Source organism: Paralichthys olivaceus, chromosome 5, assembly GCF_024713975.1.
Source record: "Paralichthys olivaceus isolate ysfri-2021 chromosome 5, ASM2471397v2, whole genome shotgun sequence".
Lineage (NCBI taxonomy): Eukaryota > Metazoa > Chordata > Actinopteri > Pleuronectiformes > Paralichthyidae > Paralichthys > Paralichthys olivaceus.
Window position 1 is genome coordinate 24,204,138 of NC_091097.1, and position 18,389 is coordinate 24,222,526.

General features: G+C 38.9%; 1 protein-coding gene across 3 annotated transcripts in view; it reads left to right on the forward strand.

Moving 5' to 3' along the window:
• fbxl16 (F-box and leucine-rich repeat protein 16) overlaps positions 1 to 18,389 on the forward strand; it is a 29,228-nt gene that overhangs the window by 3,807 nt on the left and 7,032 nt on the right. Inside the window, exons 2-8 of one of the 3 annotated variants that reach the window (XR_002203397.2) lie at positions 3,264 to 3,972; positions 4,997 to 5,239; positions 7,654 to 7,919; positions 10,792 to 10,876; positions 11,115 to 11,178; positions 11,929 to 12,598; positions 12,691 to 15,540. Coding sequence is in view for 1 of the 3 variants with exons in the window: in XM_020102970.2 (XP_019958529.1) it covers positions 3,271 to 3,972; positions 4,997 to 5,239; positions 7,654 to 7,919; positions 10,792 to 10,876; positions 11,115 to 11,178; positions 11,929 to 12,077 (1,509 nt within the window). In the remaining 2 variants the exon portion in view is untranslated. Of the gene's footprint in view, positions 1 to 3,263; positions 3,973 to 4,996; positions 5,240 to 7,653; positions 7,920 to 10,791; positions 10,877 to 11,114; positions 11,179 to 11,928; positions 15,541 to 18,389 lie in introns of those variants that run through there. The other 2 variants (XR_011241043.1, XM_020102970.2) reach the window with 2 other exon arrangements.

Below are 18,389 nucleotides of genomic sequence, written 5' to 3' on the forward strand. Positions count from 1 at the left end.
AATTAGAAGATACACACCTCAATGACTGAACTCCACTTCATTGACTAACTGAGAATTTCTATTGTCAGTTGTTCAGTAGAATTGATGGGACTTCTTTGTCATGAGATTGTTGTTTAATTTATATTTCTGTTCTATGAATTACAGAAGAGTTACCAGGCTAAAATGCTGTTTTCATGTGACAACTACTTCTAATGATACCTGTATTGATATTTAAACAGATAGATCACAGACCAGGTTTGAGGTAACAGAAAGTCCTCCTTAAATTGCAGATTTCCCCATTTTGGGACTAATAAAAAACCTCTTATTTTAACTTAAATTAACGGCCATAGTCGCAATATTGAAAAGCTTTATTTATCCTGTACATACTAAGACACTGAGCTGCCATTTTCATTAAACTGCAGTTTGAAAGCTGTGTTTTGGGATTTAAAAAAGCTACTCTGTCTCATTTGGTTGAGTGTGTTGGTTATAAATTTAGGGAGCTGATAGTTTGATCTCTGGCTCCACATCTAGATGTACCCTGAGCAAAATGCTGAACCTCAACAGGGTTTATATAAGAAACGAGTACTACAGTTGGAAAACTGATCATATATTCTATACCCAGATCACCCACTGTATTAAATAAGCCGATGGCCATTGAGTTAGTTGCACTTTGGGGGACAATGTGCGTTGAGTACTTAAATGTTGTTGATACAGCTGATAAGTGTTAGCAGCATTTGTGTAAATCATGGAATTGAGATTGAATAAAGGGCAAAACTGGAACTGAGAGAGTCATGCTGCTCTGTTTCATAGCAGTGGAACCTTATAGTGCTATTTGTAGTAAGACTGTGTTAGAGGGAACAGGTTTTTGTGGTCACATGTAGCCTCGGGCTCACTGCAATAACCACACACATAGTAGTACTCTGCAACACAGTTTGGCCCAGTGAGAGTATAGCTTGCTGATGTGATTCAGCAGGGGAGATGGGACTGTCAGCTCTAAATGGCTTCATTACTGACAGTATAGTAATACACAGTATGATACATGTATGAATGTGAACATCAGATTTAAAGGGGATGTATAAGTTGCTGATAATGCTCCCTAGCCAACTTTTCAGAGTCAGTCAAAGTTGCCTGTTGCCTTTCTTCCTGTTCGGAAATTAATGAAAAGTTGGATCAGTGGAAACATATGTTGTGATGTATGTATGTTTAATAAAATGTTTTATTAAAAAACATTTTGTGTGGTGTGGTGGGGGCAGAATTTAGTACAGAAATAAATAGGACATGGCAATAAAACAGTAAGCACAGTGAGGAGGTCTCACACAGAATTAATCTCCATTAGATTTGTGAAATGTTTTAATGTTTTGCAAGTATTTGCAATTCAAAAAAATAATAAAGAAATAGTAAAGTGATAATCATCAATATAGAAATAGAAATAGCCCAGGTAAAAAAGTTGAATTACAGCGAACACTGTGTAGATACAGCATAGTACAGCTTATTTGCAGTTAAGTATGTTATAAGTAAAGCAGAATATGATGGGATTAAAGCAGAATATTATACATTTACATTAAACATACAGCATAAATATAGAGTACATTGCTACAGCAGAGTACAGTACAACTACAGTAGAAAACAGTTTTAAACAGCAGGACACAGTCTAATTTCAGCAGAATACAGTATTAGAACAGCAGAATAGAGCATATTTACAGTTGAAGACAATATAAATACAGTTCAATACCATATTAGTGTAGCAGAATACAATATATTTACAGTTGAATGGAGTATAAGCACAGCTGAATACAGTTAATTACAGTACAACATGGTATAGTTACAAAACAGACCACAATATGCGGAATATAATTATAGGAGTATACAGTGTATTCACAGTTGAATGCAGTATAAATATACCTGAAAACAATATAATTACAGCAGAATACAGTATAAGCACAGCAGAATATAGTATATTTAGAGTTGAAGGCAGTAATAGTTCAGCTGAATACAGTATTAGTTCAGCAGAATGCATTATATTTACAGTTAAATGCAGTAAAAGTACAACGGAAACAATCCTTTCTTTGAAATGTTAGGGAGGGCTTTCTGTAGCTGGTCTAGTTGACAACTTTGTTGTCTTATGTAATGATGAACCCTGTTGATGCTGCATCGGCAGAGCCCGTCTCCATCTGTTCAGGAATCGAGGGCAAATATATTCAAGTGCTGGAACGTAAAAGCTGTCATACTGAAAAGTGTTTCTGATAACAGCATATACATGCATGCTGATGCAGGGGTTGCTGTCAGTAGAGTGGGACAAAGCGATGCTGTAGTGTGTGAAGTGCCAAAGTCAGCATGTTACGTAACTGAGCGGTTGGAGCCTGTCCTCCTGATGCTGATTCAGTGAGATCACAGACAACAGGCTAGATGAGGCCATGGGCCATAGCATTTTTTCCAACTACAATGTGTTTTCACTTGGAGTGTCCAGCTTTGTTAAGTCAAACAACAACAGGGAAGCAGGATGCTGATCACCGTAACATTTGGACTTAGCTGACTGCAAAATGGTTGTCAGTGTACCAGTTACAAATATGTCCTGCTGTTTTCTAGTATCCTCATAAATTCAGGACCTTTTCATCAATTCTCAGCCAAAATAGACAATTTCAAACAGTGAAGAGCTAAAGATGGAAACGCTTGAATCCCATTTGTGCAAAGTGTTTTCTGTAAACTCAACTGACAAACCTTTAATACAGACCTTTTTCACCGCAGCCATTTTGACATGAAATGGTAGGTAAACACAGGTGTTACTAGTCACATCAATTAAGGTTGTGCTCTATTTAGATAGAGCCTTGACCGACTCATATCAAAATAGCTGCAGTGAATTAGTGAGTGAGAGAAACCCCACACGTTACTAGCATCACATGAAGCAAAATAAACTGGTGCTGTTTGATGGTTTAAATGACATTCTAAGAGAAATACCACAAGATAAATAGTCTGACAAGCTCAATAGGTATTTAACATGTGTAGCTTTATATAGCTAACATCAACAACGTCGACAACATTTAAACTAATTCCATCAATTGCATCCACTGCAATATGACATTATTGATACTAAGAAGCACATGCACAAGGATGTAGTTCAATATTTACAAACTGCAGATCAATTTCCCATTTACAGAAACCATGTGTACAGTAATAAAGTACTGGAATTAGAAGAACTATAAGGAATGATCATAATGAACATAAATATAGTATTTATTTGTTTTCAGTGTTTAATGGCCCACTGTGGATCTTTTCTGTTTCATAAGGTTCCCAATGTTGAACATGTCAACCCCCAGCGAGCTGAAGTCTGCCTGTGTGACTCGCAACGGAATGGTGAAGTTGCCCCCCAGCCAGCCCAACGGTCTGGGTAGTGCGAGTATCACCAAAGGGACACCTGCTGCCAAAAACCGCCTGTGCCAGTCCTCATCTGTACCCTCCATCCTGCCTACTCCAACATCCTCCCTGCCCTACCACCACCACCTGGACGGCCCTGGCATGCCCCACTCGGCAGCCTCTCTTTTGGGCACTGACATGGAGCCTGGAAAGCCTCTGGTAGGCTTGAAGCCTTCCCTTCGCCAGCTTCCCCCTCTCACTCTACCCAAACCGATGCTGCTGGAGCGTCAGCTTGTCCTGGATGAGAAGTTGCTCAACCGACTGCTCTGGTATTTCACCACAGGTGAAAAATGTGTGCTGGCACAGGTATGCAAGACATGGCGAAAGGTGCTATATCAGCCCAAGTTCTGGGAGGGTGTGACACCCATCTTGCATGCCAAGGAGCTCTACACCCTACTGCCCAATGGGGAGAAGGAGTTTGTTAGTCTACAGGCTTTCGCCCTACGTGGTTTCCAGTCTTTCTGCTTAGTGGGTGTGTCAGACCTGGACATTTGTGAGTTCATTGACAACTACCCACTGTCCAAGAAGGGTGTCCGCTCAGTCAGCCTCAAGAGGTCCACCATTACAGATGCTGGTTTGGAGGTGAGTCTTGATGATGCAGTTGAAAGAGTTTATTGGATGAGAAATGAACCTGCTCTTTGAGATGATTCTGAATTTCAAATAAGAAGCATTCATAGCTGGACTCAGAGCCATTCGAGCTCAAGGCAACAGAGTAGTCGTAGTTGAGGTTAAGGAAAGGTTGAAACCAATTTCAAAGTCACATGGTGTATGTCTGTGGTTTAGTCTGTAATAACTGAGGTCACCAACAACTGATTTAATTGAGTTCAGAATAGTTCAGCTAGGTATAAGAATTGATTATAAAATTAGGTAATTCCATGTTCTTTTGCAGCCCACGCTAAAATAATAATTAAAATGAATACTATTGCTTCTTCCTCAGTGCCTTTTTGATGTCAGACACAGGGAAACCATATCTTCCTCAGATAAATAATCATAACTATTGTCTGACTGACTCCCCGCACAGCTTTATTATAGAGTATGTTTGATCATTTAGAGATGATTGATGCTGAATTGGACAGAAACACAGCAGAATAGTGATGATATGATTATATATTTAGAACACTATTACAAAATTGTGTGATACAGACTCAAGTGCAAGTGAAAGTGTTTAGTCAGGATAAAGTTTTCAGATCAAGAAACAGAGTTGGTGGAACAAATGTTTATTATCCACACTACAGTTCACTGCCAAGGGTGAGTACATAGCTGAGAATAAAAAATGCAAAAGTTGAAAATATGATGATCATGAGAAAGAAACAACACACAAAAAATAAAAATGAAATAAATAAATAAATAAAAACAATGTTGGTCTTAAAAAAAATCATAATAATCCTAATAGAAAATTGTGGGTAAATAGTTGTTTATGGGTGAGCTCTTGACGTGTGAAGGACTCTGGATTACAAAGGGGTCTGTATTCATTCAGTCCATCTAACAGAGAGCATGTTGGCAGTTTGGGAAATATATGCAGCATTTTAACACAACATGTTCATTATACCATTCATTTGAAAAGCAGCATCATCAGTGATCCAAACTGATGGTCTTTCTATTGCAGGTCATGTTGGAGCAAATGCAAGGACTGATGCATCTTGAACTGTCAGGCTGCAATGACTTCACAGAGGCTGGCCTGTGGTCTAGTCTGAACGCCCGTCTAACTTCCCTCAGCGTCAGTGACTGCATCAATGTGGCGGATGACGCCATTGCTGCTATCTCACAACTCCTACCTAACTTATCAGAGTTGAGTCTGCAGGCTTACCATGTCACTGACACAGCCATGGCCTACTTCACAGCCAAACAGGTAGAATGCCAAAACAAGAGACACCAGTTTGGTGTTTTTCTGTTGTTTTTTGGTTGATAAATTGTGTATGTTGTTTTAGCTAGATCTTAATGTTCTCTTCTCTTCATATTAATGAATAAAGCAGATATAATTGTTAAGTATAGTAATGAAGAAACAAAAAGGCAGCTTGTAGTAAAACATTCAATTAAAGGTCCAGTGTGTAAGATTTAGGTGAAAAGGATCTATTGGCAGAAATTTAATGTAGAATAATCCTCATGATGTTTTCACTAGTTCATTTCATCTAAATTGTATGAATTATAGTTTTATTTAACCCAGAAAAAGCCCTTTATATTTAAATACTTTATATTTACATGGAGGGGGTCCTCTCTACGGAGGCCGCCATGTTTTTTACATTAGTCCAGACTGAACAAACTAAACACCTTCTGAGTTTTTATGACAACTGAAGCTACCACAGGTTCTTTTTAATGTTTGGAAGGAGAGGGTGAGGTGAGGGGTGTTCAGCTGCAACATGCAACTTCACCACTAGATATCACAAAATTCTACACACTGTACCTTTAAAGGGAGAGTTTACAAAAAAAGAAAATTCACTCATTATCTACTCACCACTATGCTGATGGAGGGGTGGGTGAAGTGGTTGAGTCCACAAAACACTTCTGGAGTCTCATAAGTGAACTTTGTAGCAGCCGAATCCGTTACAATTGAAGTGGTACAACTGGTGACAAAGACTTCAGACGTAATTAAACAACAGAATAAACATAACATGCCTCCATACTACTTGTGTGGCGTCATCCAAGTAAGCCCCAACATTCATAATCGACACAAGACGAGGTCATTTACACCATGTTTTTAGCCTAAATGTCCGCTGATATCTTCCTACGAGGTGCATTAATGGCCCCTCTGAAACACCATCATGTAGCTAAGCTTAGCCACTTCTGGTGGACTTTTAAACTTAAAACATGGTGTAAATGACGACATTTCGAGTCTAATATGAATGGGGGGGGTCTCCGCTGCCTCATTCTAGCATTCGTATTATAGTTATCTTTATTTAAAGGTACTTGCAAGCTCTCAACATACTCTAAAAATGGGGTCCAAATCTTCCAAAGAGCCTTTAAATGTATATCTGATCTTCTCAAGTATTAGAAATGCATCTGGAATTTAAGGAGATAGATGCTACAACTGCAAAAGCCTTGTATTTGAGGGAGCAAGTTTCAGGGGATAACCCGAAAAGGGCACATATGGGACTGGTGGTGATGTTTTTTTGGAAGATTTTAGTATTAGCGCTGAAAATGTGAGCCCAAAATGTGTCAAGTTTGGGACAGGACCAAAACATATGTACAGTATGTGATCCGCTGGCTGACCTTTGCAACAAGCATATAAAGGGTCTAGGTCAAATGTGCTCTCAGAACAAATTTAAGTGGTATCAAGCTGTGCCTAGCACAAGGGGAAGAAGGTGTGTATGAAGTCAAGCACTGCTTTCCATTGATCATCTGGCATTACCTCTCCAAGGTTGTTCTCCCAAAGGCTTCTGACATCTTGTAGGGAGTGAGGGATGATATTGCCTTCACGCAATGTGGGAATAATGAGAGGATACAATCCACTGTGTTGTTGGATGGAATTGGTGATATCTAAAAAATTTTGATTTTGGTAAAAGTGAATAATTGAGAGTGGTGCAAAGGACCCAAACTTGCCATCCACATATGAATTAGAAATTGATTTAATGCCCTTTGAGGACCAAGCTTCAAAAGAGGATTTAGAGAGAGAATGTGGGAAGTTATAATTGTTTTTGATAGGAGAGTGCACCGAAATGCCTTCTTAATTGCGACCAAATTCTAATTGAATGATAGACCACTGGGTTAGAACAAAACTGACTTTGAGGAGGGGGTGATGGGGCACATTGTACAAAGCCTAGATTAAGTGGGCTACAAGCATACTCTATTTGTACCCAGGTCTCACATCTACCAGACCGTTCCCCCTCAATCCAGTGCAACATTGCCTTTTTATTACATGCCCAATTATAATAAATACAGTTGGGTAGGTCCAGGCCAGCAAGCTTTTTAGGCCTTTGAAGGGCACTTCTTCTGTGGTTTGCTGTTCCAAATAAATGTTGAAATGCTCTTTTCCAGTGAGTTAAAGAATGTTTTTTTGATCAGGATGGGGATGTTTTGAAAAAGGTAAAGGAATTTTGGTAATTTTTTTCTGTTGTTTAATGTCTGAAGTCTCAGTCACTATTTACGTCAACTATATTGGTTCCGGCTGCTACAAAGTTTACTTTTGAGACTCCAGAAGTGTTTTGTGGAGTCAAACACTTCACCCACCCCTCCATCTGCATAGTGGTGAGTAGATAATGAGTGAATTTTAATTTTTAGGTAAACTATTCCTTCAATCAAATGACTTTAATAACCCTCCTCTTTCAGGGCTACACCACCCACACTCTGCGGCTACACTCCTGTTGGGAGATCACCAATCACGGTGTGGTCAACATGGTGCACAGCCTTCCCAACCTGACTGCCCTCAGCCTCTCTGGCTGCTCCAAGATCACTGATGATGGTGTGGAGCTGGTTGCTGAGAACTTGCGTAAGCTCCGCAGCCTGGATCTATCCTGGTGCCCTCGGATCACTGACATGGCCCTGGAGTACATTGCCTGTGACCTGCATAAACTGGAAGAACTGGTGCTGGACAGGTCAGTGTGTCCTGCCTTCATCCTTATTATTAGCAGGAGAGAGTAAAATGCAGAGGTGATTAAAAGTAACAGATTGTACCTGCACCATGGGCGGCTGTGGCTGAAGGGTAGTGCGGTCATCCTCCAACCAGAAGATCGGCAGTTCAATCCCCAGTCTTCCCCATCTGCATGCCAAAGTGTCCCTGGGCAAGATGTTGTACCCCGAATTGCCCCTCATAGACCAAAAAAAGTGCTGCTTAAAAGTTGCACTGTATGAATGTGTGTGTGAATGACAAACTGTACTGTAAGGCTCTTTGAGTGGTTATCAAGACTAGAAACGCTCTATATAAATACAAACCATTTACCACAAATAAACCATTGTTTACTACACTCTTCTAAACATCCATGGTTGATTGACAATTATAAGCTGCATTAGGAAGCTTGTGTATGCTCTTTCTTTCATCTCAGAGTACATTCATGTGATAGAGGGTGTTGCAAATTACACCATCATTACAACCATAGTAAATGAAATGACATGATGACAATCAAAATGCAATTACAGCAACAGCAAAGATTATATTTACTGAGGTGAAATGTGTATGACCTAACTGAAGTAATGTTAAGGCTATAAAAGACTGTGATTTACTATAGTATAGTATGTATTTTAATCCCTCCTTCCTGTCATTAAACAAAGAAACTATCTACTATATATAACAATCTACTGATCTTTACAAAACATCACTTGATCTTTATCACTTGTGTTTTAGTCCACATCTGATATCTTTGTTTTCCACTGAGCTCTTTGGTCTGTGGTTGGGGTGTTTGGATGTTTCAATCAGATCTGCTTATATTCCCTGGTTTAATGTTAGATGCAATCCTAATTAAAGACAAAGAGACTGATGAATAACGCCTAAAGCTGCCGTCGGGAGGTTTTTTAAAGGGGAGGAGAGCGAGACAGACGATGTGAGAATCTGAGTAGAACTTCCAGTCCCTGTTCCGCTAAGCTCCAAAACTGTCTCCAAAGGCCCTCTGAACCACAGAGCAGGAGCAGGCCCTGGTCATTTCAATACAATCTTTTCAGCAACTTTGCAAATGCAACAACTCAACGCTAACTGCAAGAAACAGGTTAGACCAACTGCAAGGTCACAGTAACATGAGATCTGCGACACTTGGTCAGACAACTTCTTGGCATTGATTGGTGTATTATTCAATTCAATTCTATTAAATTTTATTTGTATAGCGCCAGATCATAATATACATTATCTCAAGGCACTTTACATAGAAGGTCAGGACCTAAAAATCTTATTAATATAGAGAAACCCAACAGTTCCCACATTGAGCAGCACTTTGGAGACTGTGGAGGAAAAACTCCCTCATTAACAGAGAGAAACCTCTAGAACCAGACTCAATGTGGGCGGTCATCTGCCTCAACAGGTTGGGATGAGCAGAGAAAAAAGGGGAGGAGAGGAGAGATGGGAGGAAAAGAGGAGAGAGAAGAGAGAGAGATAGTGGAGAGGGGGAGGAGAGAGAGAGCAGAGAGAGACCGGGAACACCATCAGGTTAAAATGTAAACAATAATAGTGTAAAGAATTTATTGATTATTATTGATAACAGTAACAATTCATATAATAATGAATTACTGAAGTATTGTTGTTAATAATAATAATAATAATAATAGTTGTTGTCCTGCAGTTCTGAAGTCAGAGATATCTGCAATGAGAGAGAGAAAGAGAGAGAGAGGGACTATGGGAGAAAAAAGTGACTTAGTTATTATATTATAGTTATTGACATGTATTAAAATAAATAAAATAGTGTGGGGGGGTAGAGAGACAGCAGCATAACCAAGGGATGGTTCAGGACTCACCTGATCCAGAACTAACTATAGGCTTTATCATAAAGGAATGTTCTAAGTTTAACTTTAAATGCTGAGATGGTGTCTGCCTCCTGAACCCAGAGTGGGAGCTGGTTCCACAGGAGAGGAGCCTGGTAGCTGAATGCTCTACCTCCTGCTCTACTCTCACAGACTCTTGGAACCACTAGAGAGCCTGTGTTTTGATCTACTTGGATAATATGGTGTTATGAGCTCTTTAATACATGATGGGGCTTGATTGTTGAGGGCTTTATATGTGAGGAGCAGGATCTTGAATTATATTCTGAATTTTACAGGGAGCCAATGTAGAGAAGCTAAGACAGGAGTGATATGATCTCTCCTTCTAGTTCCTGTCAGCACTCGTGCTGCAGCATTTTGGACCAACTGGAGACTTTTTACAGACTTCCTGGGGCATCCTGATAATAAAGAGTTACAGTAATCTAGTCTACAGGCAACAAATGCGTGGACTAGTTTCTCAGCATCCTTCTGAGACAGGATGTTTCTAATTTTGTTAATATTGCGCAGGTGGAAGAAAGCTGTCCTAGAGACTTGTTTTATATGTTGGTCAAATGACATGTCCTGGTCGAACATAACTCCATGGTTCCTCACAGTGGAGCTGGAGGTGAACTAAGTGATTAGATTCATCAGGCTTCATAGAAATGTACAGCTGGGTCTGCGTAACAATGGTAGTGTATGTGGTGCTTTCTCATGATGTTGCCTAAGGGGAGCATGTATAAGGTGAAGAGTATAGGTCCAAGGACAGAACCTTGTGGAACTCCATGATTAACTTGCATGTGCATGGAGGGGTCATTGTTGACGTTAACAAATTGAAATCTATCTGATAAATATGATTTAAACCAGTCTAGTGCAGTTCCTCTGATCCCTACATGTTGTTCCAGCCTCTCTAACAGATTATCTGCCTCATGTCCGCCTCAGTCTACTGATGTGTGAATGCTTTCTTTACAGCAGAGATTCTAATCGCGCCAGTGTGGTTTTGTTAATTGTTGTGTTTTATGATTGTAGGTGCGTGCGGATTACAGACACTGGTTTAGGGTACTTGTCCACCATGTCGTCATTAAGGAGTCTCTATTTGCGCTGGTGCTGTCAGGTAACACAAAACACAAGTTCACTGTCTTTTCTATCTATTTATCTATCTATCTATCTATCTATCCATCTATCATACAGTTTAAGCACAGAATAATTATCTCACGACATTAATGTCACATTTGCAAACCTTAAGGGAGAAGTTTTGGATGTGTTGTGTTTCTTTCTACAACCAGCAATGGATAAATGCAGATGAGAATTCCAAGAAAAGAGTCCACATTGGTGTGTCTGTGTGATTGCAGGTGCAAGATTTTGGACTGCAGCATTTGTTTGGAATGAGGAGTCTTCGTCTTCTGTCCCTTGCAGGTTTGATTTCTTGCTCCATCTTCCAAATAGAATGAGACATAACCCGTTTGTATTCCATCCACATTGAAGTATTGAATTTAATGCCATTCATATTTAAATAATAAGAATCTCTCTTGTTCTTGCGTTCATTAGTAACGGTAAACAGGCAAGTAATGGACAGTAGTAAAGAAGTGAGAATATGTATGGTAGAGAATCTAAACTGAAAAGTTCACTCAGTAGTGTGAGTGACCAAGACTGCAAATATTTTATACTGAGCTGAAACAAAATAAATACAATCTGCAACTATTTTGAAAGTTAATTCATTTTTTAAAACATTTGTCAAGACAAATGCCAAGAATTTTGTAATTACAGCTCCTTATGTTTTCGTAAATGTCCCTCTGGACATTCAAACAACTACTCAAAACTCTTTTTAAAAAATGCATATGACCTGATTTGATTCAACCTGCCCTTGTCTTTGTCCCTATCACCTTAAGTATATCCTTCTCCCTTAAATATGAAAAGTGTTCTTGGGTCCCTTGAAAGGCGCTATAAAAATGTATTATTATTAGACAAAATTGCTGTGGGTTCTAGACTGTTGGTATAAGAGAACCATACATTTGATGACAACATGTTGGACATTACATTAGCATTGTACAAAACCAAGACTGATATTGAGAATTAATATTGACAATACTGATATCCATGGATTAGTCCCCTTTGTGAATGTTACCCAGTCCACAGCTGTTATTCCTGCTGCTGTGTCTCTCTCAGGCTGCCCCCTGCTGACCACCACTGGTCTGTCGGGCCTCATCCAACTGCAAGAACTGGAGGAGCTGGAGCTGACCAACTGTCCCGGAGCCACTGCAGAGCTCTTCAAATACTACTCGCAGCACCTGCCCCACTGCATGGTCATTGAGTAAGACCACTGACAACTGGCCAACCGGCTGACCAGCCGCCATGCTTCAACCCTCCTCCTGTTTACTCTTTCACTTTTTTCCCCAAATGCTAATCAGGAGACTGAACTGATCCTATAGTACCACACTGTTCCTCATTACCGGTCCCCCTACCCCACGTCTTCCTCCACACCCATTGAGAAGACTGACCCACAGGCGGACAGAGGCAGGAAGGCAGAGGATGGTACATGCCAGACCCAGTGGATGATGGGATGGCGTTTGAGCTTCATTTGAAAAAGGCACTGGCGTGAAGAGCTTGGTGTGACGTCTTGTCTGACAAGTTTCTTTTTCAGGATCAATAACAGGTTTTTGTTTGCAGACAAGAGCTTCTCTACAGACTGATTTTTTTCAGCTGAATGGATACTGAAGGGAATAACATTCACAGATAAATATGCAGCGTGAAGAAGTTTGGAAAAAGGGAAATAGACCTTTGTGTTTGAGCTGAAATGGTGGAACTCACACATGCGCTCATACACATATTGTACATGGTAAGTGAACAAATGTAAGTCTTCAAGACCATGAGTACTGATATTTCTATCAATCAGTCTGTGTAATAAACTGCTGGTTTTCTTTTTCTCAGAGGGTATCTATCACAGGTAGAATTTTATTTGTGTAGAGAGACAGCACATGGAGACTGGAGAGACAAGGATGAACAAAAGATGCAGTTCAGGAAGTGAATGACAGGAACGGAACATTTTTCTCTGTGTGTGGTGTGTATCATGGACTCGCAGCTTTTTGGGATACCACCAACTATTTCCATTTTTATTTCATGTCTTATCAGAAATCAAAAAAGGAGAAACTGAAACCCAACTGTTTTCATTGTTTTTTGTGTTGAAATTGCACGCTTTTTTGTTTTCTCTTTTGATCCTCCCGTCTTAATTTTTTGTATACATATATTTTAATTTACAAATCTGCAGGAGAAGCTGTCATACATTATGAATGTTGTGCTTTTAAAGGGTAAACGTGTTACTGAGGCAACGTGAAGCAGTCAGTCTAAGTGCTTTCCGACTTGGAGTTTCGGCTGAATTTAAAATGCTTTCTCTCAAACAATGGATAGAAATTAATCATAAATGGTAAACAAGGCAAATGTGTGACTTAAACCCACAGTGATAACTTCATAACTTTCTAACCTCTTGCTCAAACTCATTATTTATGTCCATCTTTTAAATGCAGATAGAAACAGATCTGAAGCTGCTAATGCATTTTGTGACCCCTCTGGCTCGGGTCATGTTACCCTCTAAGGTGAATTGGAGAGGCTAGGGGATTTCTGTATTAATCAATCTTTTAAAAATGAACTGGAGCCAAGGGTCCTTACAATGTAGCGGTTTTAAAATAATCTAGTTCGTGAGAATTCTAAGGTTTTTCCAACAAACCCAGAGTCAGAGAAATGTAATGGTTAAAGGCTAAGATCTGCCACATGGCTGCAGAATTTGACAGGGCATGTGCAGTCACGTGATCAGATAGGCTGTAATCAAACTATCTGGTTATTGTAACTTGAAATGTAAAATTATTACTCAAATCTAAATTGTAATAAACATTAGCTTAACATACTATTTCAAGTTCTCATACACATCGGTAAACTAAGCTAAGCTACAATTCAGCATCTTTATCCGATTAAAAAAAGAAAAACAACCAAATAATTTATTTAAGATGGAGAAAAAGGTTATGATGTTACAAAGGAAAATTAAGTAGTTGTCTTTTCCCATCAGCTGATATCTACAGCAGAGGAAATGAATAAGCTCAGCAGTCAGCCACTGTGGTACTTTTTGCTTCTTATTTGTCCTCAGATGTGCTGACTGCCACCTGAAAGATTGGATCTGTGTCTGCTCGTATCAGGTTGTGCCAAATGCATCCGCAGCAGCGCAGAGAAAGTGGCTGGTTGCCTCTTACTGATTACTGACCGCACTAAAACGGACTGTTATGTACGGACACAGCAGACCATGCATGTTTTTAGTTGGTCTGCATTTTCAATTTTGAGGAGGTTCATTTTAGAGGTTGATCTGCATCTCTTCATTGTACATAAATTTATTTATTTATTTATTTATTATATATTTATTTTAATCAATTTGTGTCTTATGTGATTTATTTATCAAAGTGACATTTTTCAAAGGGTTTTATTCTATGGAACTTCACATTTGAGCCTGAATAAGCTAATGCATTCATTGTTGGTTTTGTACTTTTAGTTTTCACATTTTAAATGATTTTCTAACATTTGAGACCCCGTAGTGAAACAATCTACATCTTACACATTTAACAGCACTCTTTTAGACACCAGTGACCGTTAACATCGTAAATGCCTTTTAAGTCTTCATCATCTGCAAGAATATATTTTCCTCTGTGCAAGTGCGTATCAAATTCTTCATCACTGTTTCATTATTGAGAACAAGGAAACAAACCGTGGTGAAAAGTTATATTTGCTGTCATTTTTCAGAATGTGGCAGCGAAACACAGAGTATTATATACAAAGAAGAATTTCAAGGACTGACCTCTGTCATGGCTAATAGTGTTTACAATGTCTACTAAGATCTGTTTTGATGACATGGAAGATAAGGTTGTATTGAAGTTTATTACTGGCAAAACAATCCAAACAAACTGAAACAGGTTCTGAGTATTATCCAGTCAGCTAGCTTTAGCACTAGCTCTGTGGTCACTAGCTTTGGTTGGGGTAAGCTCACGCCTTTATTGGAACTTTATGGTGACACATACAAGACAACCTTAGGATGGCAAGTTTAAATGTGCAGACATGCATTTGTATGTTTTCATTATTAAAAAAGATATTGACTTTACTCGTAAAGACCCTTCGTTACCAGTGCAACTGTTCACTCATGGATAACTGGTTTTGTCCTGAAGCCAAGAGTTTCATCGTTTTTCGCTCTGGAATTAATATTTATTGGCTGCAGCTGATAAAACCAAAGTTCCTGTTTAGTAGAAACAGTACCGAAAACATTCAGAAAGATTTTTTTTTGTATTTATCAAACGTTTTTAATAACTGAATGAAAAGTGTCATATCAACATGCAGAATAATTGGCCACTACTTAATCGTCCATTCCACATGTGCTCTGCCCAAGCAATTCTGCTCTTGCACTCTTAAACCGCTCACAATTTAATAACTGATCCGACCAATACAATGCGTATTGTGCTCTTTCAGTATTTTAGCTTTTATTGAGCTTCCAAAAGGATCAAATGTAAGTTTACATATCATGAACTGTGATGTGCACAGTCATGCATTTCTCAGCCACAAACAACTAACACCAAACCTGTCTAAGGTACAGTATAATCTAAGATACATTTTCTAAGATAAATAATTCTTGTTATTTCTATTGCTGTCTACAGTCTTTGGTCTACATCTGTCACCATTTTGTTACAACTCTTGTACAGCACAACTTTAAGTAAGCAGTTAAATAAATACTGACAGTTTACTGATAATGTTGAAATTGTCCGAATCCGTGTGCTCATTCAGTTTCAGTGTGTTCATCCCACTGGTGCCTGTAATGACCAGACTTTGATCTGAGAGCATCTTTGCACTGAAGATCAATGGCTTTTGTGTTTTGGTGGTCACAAAAAGGATTCACTATACAAACATCACACCAACATGTCTTTTGACAAGTGGTACATCAAGGTGTGGTCCGCAAGTGGCTTGGATTCATGGTAAGAATAGAAAAGAACTAATCATTTGTAAAGCTGTGCATATGTCAGTATTTCAGTGGCAGGTGAAATGATGCCGGGAACAATGGATGTGGTCAAATATGTATTATTAGTTGCAGTCCGAAAGCAAATAAAGATCAATGTTTAAAGTATGGGGTGGACTAAATATCAAAAACCATATATGGTACACATCTACTGACAACATGTATCATTTGACCATACATTCAAGCAGTGTAAAAGGTTTTCTGGAGTTCTCAACCTTATTAGCTTGCTCAGTTGTCATCACATGACCTAGGTATGGAAAAAGACTCGGCAGAAGATCACAGTGAATCGGACGATGGTGGTGAGCTGCCCTCTAGACTCCTGTGAAGTAACTAAGATTGGTAATTCAAAAGGGATCAGCAGAAACATTCCAGTTAAAGTCCCCTAAGTGGCTGGACTGAATTCAGTTCTCCTGCACAAGAGGACAAGCAGCACACCGTTCCAGCAGCCAAACCTCTGCACATTTGCTGAAGGACTACTTTGTTAATTTGAGAGATGTAGACAGGAGCTATTAAATGGACCTTCAAAAAAGTTGTTTTGTAAAGTAAAATGTCCAAGGTCAAGTATGCCACTTTCTTATGTGTCATCTTTAGAAGGCTCTGACAGTCATTGTGTTTTCAGGGTAACTCAAGAGGATAACAGTTTCTGTTTTTTAAAAATTTTAATACAAGACATCTCTGGATTTACTTGGTTGTAAATTTGGATCAGACCAAATGTCCACACTGACATTCAATTCAATTCAATTTTATGTGTATAGCGCCAAATCATGATAAACATTATCTCAAGGCACTTTAGATAGAATGTCAAGACCTCGATCAGACAACATCTATGTTTATGCCTTTTACGTATCTATATGTCTATTATATTCCTGGCTCTACGTTTGAAGCTGTGCCATTGGTAAGAGCCATCTTTGATTTTGCAAATCACACCATACATGACCAAAAATTACCACGACAATTCTCATATCACCTCATTTTGTTCTCAGCTAAGATGAGAAAATGTGACTGTTACCAATGTGGGCCATAGTTTGAAACTATAGAAACTAACACCAACAGAGGACATTCAAGGTTACAGGTGGTTCAAAAGAACCAGAGTCTGTCTACACAGCTGCTTTGCACCTCATCCCTTAATCCACACCAAAACGGTGATAAAGCATCATGTTTTAGCGCCATCAGGGTTTAATAAGTACTGTAGTAAAAACTGTCGATCATTCCATAAGTATCGAAACTCAGAGGATTTGCAATGGGGCTTTTTAAAATAAATATTTGTATTCATCCGCTTTTAACACAGCCAGTCAATAAGCAAGTCTCTTGATGTGCTTAACCTATAGATCTACCATAGCTCTTTTTTAGGAGTTTGTTGCTCTTTCTATCGGACTTGACTTCCTAACCATTCTTAAGGAAGCTGTTCTGAGAGAATTTACCTAAAGACAAATTAGTTTAGTAGTTCTCAAGAATCCATAGAGGCAAGTGGGCTGTGCCTTTTTGGAAGAGAGGAACTATAGTCTTAATAGATGCTTGTCTTCCAATAAGCTTGTGCCTGACAGTGCTTATACAACACCTGGGGCATTTATTAAATACTTGGTGTTGTGTATTAGTAAGTAGGTGCAACATGCCTGGTGGCATTCTCAACAGGCTGCTAGGTGTGTATAACTACAGCCTTGCAAAAAGGCATAGTCCATTGGCCTCTATGTAGCCCCAGACTGCACAATCTGCACAGTCGGAATGCGACTTAATTCAGAAAAGCTTTCTACCAGAAAAGCTTGAGGAAGTCATGCGATGTAATAGAGCTAAAGAGTTGACAAAGAGATTATACTGGATAAATGAGTCCAGCATAGGACTCCTAAGTGAGGCTATTGTTTTTTATGATGTATTTATTTGGGCCTATATATATTTGAGTGACTTGTTATAGTGTTCCATGCAATGACTTGTGGTCATTAGATGCCCCCTAATGGTTCTTTTGACATATTGCACTAACTTTTGTAAGACCATGTGGAGAACTTAAGAACATTGATTGAAATATAACTGTTTTACTGTAAATGTAACACAGTGTTTTAAAGAGAGCACCTTGCATAATAAAAATAGGAATGACAGAAAGACAAGTTTATATAACAATGTGAGGTTTGTCAATAGAATAAAACTAAGGGCGCTGATACAGGGAAGTCAATGTTAAAGGCCTTGGTTACTTACATGAGATTACCAATAGTATAATTTGCAGTCTTACAGTTAGTAAGAGTGTTTACAATCTTTGCCAAGAAATTTTTCTGGACATGTTCGGTACAGTCGGACAGTGTTTACTGTAGCTCTTACAAACAGTTCAGTCTCAACAAAAGGCAAATACTAGAGCACCTTTCCTCATCCACACAACGTGTTTTCACTTTGTCACTCATTTTTATCAATGACTGGAAAACTGCTCTTTATGTTTCTAGGATGTCCAGGACACTGGGGAACCCTGTAGCCATGTATGCCATGGATGCCATGGAAGCATGTACATATGCACAGAAAATATATCACTATATACATTACATATAATATGTATATGTTTTGTTATTTTTCAGATAGACCCTGTTTGTTGTTGTTTAATCATTTGTTT